Source organism: Orycteropus afer, unplaced genomic scaffold, assembly GCF_000298275.1.
Source record: "Orycteropus afer afer isolate SDZICR_OR568_19922 unplaced genomic scaffold, OryAfe1.0 scaffold00040, whole genome shotgun sequence".
In the NCBI taxonomy this organism is placed as follows: domain Eukaryota; kingdom Metazoa; phylum Chordata; class Mammalia; order Tubulidentata; family Orycteropodidae; genus Orycteropus; species Orycteropus afer.
Window position 1 is genome coordinate 16,072,437 of NW_006921627.1, and position 6,013 is coordinate 16,078,449.

Below are 6,013 nucleotides of genomic sequence, written 5' to 3' on the forward strand. Positions count from 1 at the left end.
GACCCCTCCTTGGGTTTCCGAGGCAGTATCACTACGGAAGTAGGATTGTCCAACCTTCCTTCCGAGGAGTGGCTGGTGGGTTTGAACCGCCAGCTGTCTGGTTAGCAGGCAAGTGTCTTAGCCACTATGCTACCAGAGCTCCCTTTATAAAAAAAATATGCTTTGCACAAAATAGAGTTTAAAATATCTTATATTTGTTAACTCCTATGTTCATAAACATCCCATTTTGTGCAAAGCATATTTTTGTTACTATTAAAATAGAAAAAGGCTGCATAGAAATTTATTGCAGAGAGGAAATTCACCTTTTGTTTGTCTATTTTTATGATATTTCTAAATATATTTTGATGTTCAAAGATTAAAAACAAAACAAAAAAAGAACTCCTTCTCACCTTTTCTGTTAATCAACAGGATTGTATTACAAAAATATGATGACCATTTCCTGTCTTGTGAAATCCGGAACATTTGAGAAGCTAGTGATTTTACTGCTTCTTGCTCATACCATGCACATGTGCCTTACCAACAGATGATTCAAGAACACTGTGTAAATATGAAAATTTTCTTTTAAATTTCTTCACGCACAACTTTTGGATTCCTTAGCCTCCAGCTCAGCTTTGGGATCCAACATTTCTCTTCAACAAGCACTCGTTGAACCTTCCTGCATCAACCTGGGGACATCACTTCCCATGGCAGGTAAGTGTGCCCCAAGTCAGCCAATTAAAAGATAAAAGTACCAAAAAAAGGTAAACCATGAGCATGACTGATTTTAAGACAGAGCTTTAAGAGAAAGGGGCCTAACTGAGAGTAGATTTTTAAAGCTTTCCGTGTGTCAGCACTTCCTGCTTTCATTTTAATTTCTTCATTTATCTTTCTGTAACTTATTAAGAGCCTGGAAAGCTTTTCCAAAAGAGTGGCTTCCGATATGGATATATCTAAATTCTGAATGAGAAATGAATTCACCTGGTTATAGTATGATCAACATCATTCAGCATAGGTATAGATGGATAATGCCAAATAGGAATGGCATAATGTTTCGTAGTACTTCACAGAAATTTAGCATTTGCATTGTGACTCCCAAGTCGTACACAGGATAACAGTTTAAACATGGTACTATGGTCACTGACGTTACTCTTTGAGAGTATGCTAATGTCAATGCAGGATGTCCTAAAGTCAAATTGTTTCTAGAAAAAGCCTACAACCAAGTAATTTTGAGAAAAGGAGAATATCATGTTCTTGTTTGTTTATTTCTTTTTAGAGTTTGTTTATATATCACAGTTCAGTGTTGTAGGAAATGAACTCAGCTCAGGAGAGTTACTCTATGCACTGGTTTGGACTCTCCCATCCCCAGTTCCAAAGTGCTCTTATCCTTTTGCCCTATGATACCTCTACACAGCTATGAACAGCTAAACATTCCTAAAAGTAGAACCTATATTGAGATTAGCAGAAAGACATCCTACCAAATAGTACTATTGTCAGTGACAATGGTAAAATATATTAAGGAAAGATCCCAGACTTAGACAAAATTGGGTTTTATGCTTGATCTCCACACTTATTACCTTTGATACCTTGAAAAAATGATCTTGTTCTTGGATTTTCAATTTTCTCATCTACCCACTGGGAACAAAACTATCAGCCTTGTGATTTTTTCTTGAGAGGATAAAAGTAAATGCCTGTTATGGAAGCACATGAAACAGAAGCTGGAGCCTCTTAATCTCTTTTTACACCAGATCTCTGTGCTTCTTTCTCAATTAAAAGAAAAATAAATTAAATTTACTTTACTGTCTTCTAGAGACAGAGAGTGTTGGTATTGGTTGGAGTGCAGAGTTCCAATTGGGATGTCTTCCTTTTGCAATGGGTCTTGGCAGGATGTCTATGTTATCAAATAAAAGACCCAAATACTCTATATTTCTCTATACATCCATACTGTGAGTTCTGAAATTCCTGGATTTTCTCACACTGATTTCTGCTTTTAAGAACTTCAGCTCTTATGTTTGCTCTTTAAGTCTTTGCCCTATTTCTTTTTTCTCTACAGTTTTTCAGACCACTCCATGGAGGCTGATTTCTGGAAGCTTGGGGGTTATGTGCCTTTTGTTGATTGCAACTTTGGGGATTTTATTGGAAAATTGTAAGTTTTTCTAGTTATCTTTATAAAAATCAATAATATGATAAGACTAATAACAAACATTGGATTTTACTAATGTGTAATATTTTATTATCTCGCAGGTACACTTAAACCTGTACTTAATTACAAAAATTTCTGATAATTTCTTTTAGCATTTACCAAACAAAGTATTCAGCCAACATTCTCTCCAGGCCCAACCACAGAACCCCAAAAAGGTAGGTCTGTATTTTGGAAATGCACCATGCTGGTAGAACATTAAAATAAATAGTTTCTTGTTTTTCACAGAGAGGAGGATGATAGTATATTAAACAAATAATATAATACTTCCTTAAATGTAGGAAAGTCTCATTCCATTGTTCTCTATTGTAGGAATGATTACATTATATTGAGTGCACATCATTTATACATTAAAGGAATAATATTAGCTTGAGATGATAGATTTTTGTCCTCAGTGAATGCACATTAAGCAATAAATTATACATAAACTATAGTAAATATTACAGTTAATCCTAACTCCCTGCCAGAATTTGTTCATAACCCATACTTTCCTATCTCTGTCCCTTTACTTCAGTTAGTAGTTATGTCTCAGAATACAGTGCCCAGATTTCTGCAGTTATAAAATCTACTTATATAGTAAGAGCCAGCTTAAAGTATAATTTCTGAATGAGTATGTTTTACCCTAACACCCTCCAAATTATCTCTCATCCTTCTGTGCTTATATGGCATCTTATACAATATCCAAACTATTTATTTGGCAAAAATTTGAGTATTCACCACCTGTCATATCTTTTGTCACTGAAGAAAAGGAATGTTGAAGGCACTACCACTGTAATTGTGCAAAACACAATTATCAGACTTCAAACTAATTGTTTTACTTATTGTCATTTAAAAAAAATCAGATTTTTATCAATGCATGGAACTCTTTGTTGACTCAGAAAATATACAATGTTTTCTCCCTTTAAATTACCTCTCTTTGATCTAGTTAACTCCTACTTGCACTGCAGAGCTCAGCTTTGAGTCAATTCTTCAAAACAGAGTCTTTTAAGTTTCCTCTCATCCTATACCTTGCTATGTGCTCTTTTAATATACAGAATTTCTTTTGTACATTTATCAAAGTTATCATTAAATATACTTGATAAATGATTAGGAATTATGTAAGTCTCACTCTATCCCTAGAACATGATCTCCATGAAGAAAATGGTCATGTCTGACTTGTTCACATTTGTAGTCCTAAAAATAGCACACTGCAGGGCATGTAGTAAATGCTCAAAGCAAATTTTCAGAGAAAAAAGAGAAATAAGCAGAAAATGTTTGAGTGAGCAAACAGCAATAAAACTATTTGCAATCTCCAATGTCATTGATTTTATATATATATATATATATATATATATATATTTCTATTTCTATTTCTATTTCTATTTATTTATTTTTTTTCCTAATCTTAGGCTCTGGCTGCTGTTCTTGCCCAGAAAAGTGGATTGGGTACCGATGCAATTGTTACTTCTTTTCTAATGAAGTAAAAACTTGGACAGAAAGTAGAGATTTCTGTGCTTCTCAGAATTCCCATCTGCTTCATCTGGAAAGCAAAGATGAATTTGTACGTACTTCAGTGTATTTACATATATTCTTTGTTCTGGAAAACACAATATCTAACTATGCTGAACATTTTGATTCAAGGGTTTAATCAGATAGTAAGTGGATGGTCAGGTCTGAACAAATGATTGTGTGGTGTCTATACTTTGAAGCAATCACTAAAAAGCCCACATAAAATTCCTCCAACATTTAAATAAAACCAATATGCCAGATAGAGTGAAAGAAATTTTCTGGGTGAATTCTGAGTAATAGATCATTGTATACTCACTTTATTCAAAAAATCAACTAATAGCTTTGTAATGTTTTGTTCCTTTAATTGAATTTATAAATTCTTTTGTAATTGTGTAGCTTCTGTCATGTCTCTAGGATACCACATAGAGTATGTAGGGTATGATCATAAAAACTACCACTTCCTAAGAAAAAGTGTAAATCGCCCTAGATGTATAACAAGACTGAGCTGAATAAAGGCTGAGTATGTCATATCCATGAGATTTAGCTCTCAGGATAGTGTGGATTGGAGAGATTTTCAGGCTGCGGTTTCTGATTCCTTGTGAAAGACATATTCCATGAGAACTCTCACTTATGGCATATATACTGTTTTTTATATTTGTATACTTTTCTCCCCTCTAAAGGAGTGAGATCTTACGTTTCCTCCAAATCTGAATGGTCTGATAAACGAGAAATATGAGCCATGGGACTGTACCTTCTAAATTAGAAGAGAATGATTTCAGTTTGTGCAATTGATGGGCTGATTCTGTTGCTGGGAGAGTAACTTTTTAAAAAGTATAGTTTTTCCATAATACATTCAAATTTGGTTAAACTGTTTGCATCTGTTTCCCTGCAGAGTTTTAGTAACTTTGGACATTTTTACTGGCTTGGGCTCTCTTATAATGAAACACGAGGCACCTGGTTGTGGGAAAATGGCTCAACTCTCTCCCAGGATCTGTAAGTTTCTGGCAACCCGGTAGCTCTTCTGGTCTTAGTGAGTTTATGCTTAGATCTGACCAGGGTAGGTAATGTCCAAGTGTACTGCAGCAAAAGTAACATACCTAGGGCATGAGACTACAGAACAGAGTGCCATAGAATACAATTTTAGCCCAACCTAGAAAATCAAAGTTCATGCTCAAATCACATGAAATGTGGTGTTCTTGTGCCCATTAAAACCTTGTGACTTTTTTTTTTTTTTTTCATTTTGCTTTGGGGCAAACACATAAACATATTTGTGCATGTACACATGCTCACATACACACTAACTGATTCAGCGGTCCCAGCAGTCCACATAAAGTGGAATAGCCATGACTTTCTTCTGGTGGCACCAACATTCTCACCATACTTCCAATGTTTCAAATATTCTGAGTTTATCATCTATATATTTGTAAACTCTGAATCTTGTTTTCATTCATAAATATAGAATCTTCAACATAAGACATTGGTGAATTCTATACTTCGGTTTGTTTCTCTGGACTAGATGCATCAATACATTTTTAAACAAAATAGAACTAAAATCTATTAAACATCAAAATGATTAACAATGACAGCAACAACAAAAACAACAACAAATCTCTAGTCCCAATAGTATTTATTATAGAGGGAATAACTAAGGTTTGTGCAACAATGTACTCTGAAATCTGAAAAACAGATTAAATTAAATTAAAAAACTGAATGAGTAAATGTTAATATTTCATTCAAATGCTTCTGAAAGTTGTACCAGTAATCAAAAACATCATCACCCCTAGACATTTTCATTTCTTTTTCCTATGTGTTAATATTTCTCTCTTCATTACAGATTTTCATTCTTTCAAACCCTAAATCCACAAAACTGCATATTGTATAAGCCAAGCATGAAGTATGTTTTGCATGAAGATTGTAAGAAAAACAATCGTTTTATCTGTAAGCAACGACCTATTTAAGTGTTTCTTGGGGCTTGGACAATTCAGGTTCAGGTTTACCTTTTATTGCCTATATTGTTATTAATTATCTACTTCTTGGGTCTATAAAATGTTTCAGTTTTTGTCTTATCATATAATTTGCATATTTGAAGCCACATGTTTTAAAATTCATTAAATTTCTGTGTCTACGCTTGAACTTATTAAGTATCCAGATGAAGAAGGTTATGAATATTGAAATTTCTTTAATTTTAAAAATATCATTTATTGTAGTTTCATGCATCTTTTATTGCGAATTATTTATGCATGAACTTAAGTAAAATTAACATCAAATAATATATGTCAACATAATTTCTGTTCTTCATATGGCATTCTAAATTGAAGATGCCAATTCTCAGTTTTCTGTAAGTAAAAC

The 6,013-nt window shown here is 33.6% G+C and overlaps 1 protein-coding gene across 1 annotated transcript in view; it reads left to right on the forward strand.

Annotated features, from left to right (window-relative positions):
• The window catches only part of LOC103193933 (natural killer cells antigen CD94-like), a 13,486-nt gene extending 7,864 nt beyond the window's left edge, over positions 1-5,622 (forward strand). Inside the window, exons 2-7 of the mRNA XM_007937236.1 lie at positions 598-690; positions 2,030-2,122; positions 2,272-2,334; positions 3,565-3,716; positions 4,557-4,657; positions 5,499-5,622. Of these exons, the coding sequence (XP_007935427.1) occupies positions 598-690; positions 2,030-2,122; positions 2,272-2,334; positions 3,565-3,716; positions 4,557-4,657; positions 5,499-5,622 (626 nt within the window). The remainder of the gene's footprint in view (positions 1-597; positions 691-2,029; positions 2,123-2,271; positions 2,335-3,564; positions 3,717-4,556; positions 4,658-5,498) is intronic.
• Positions 5,623-6,013: the final 391 nt, after the last annotated feature.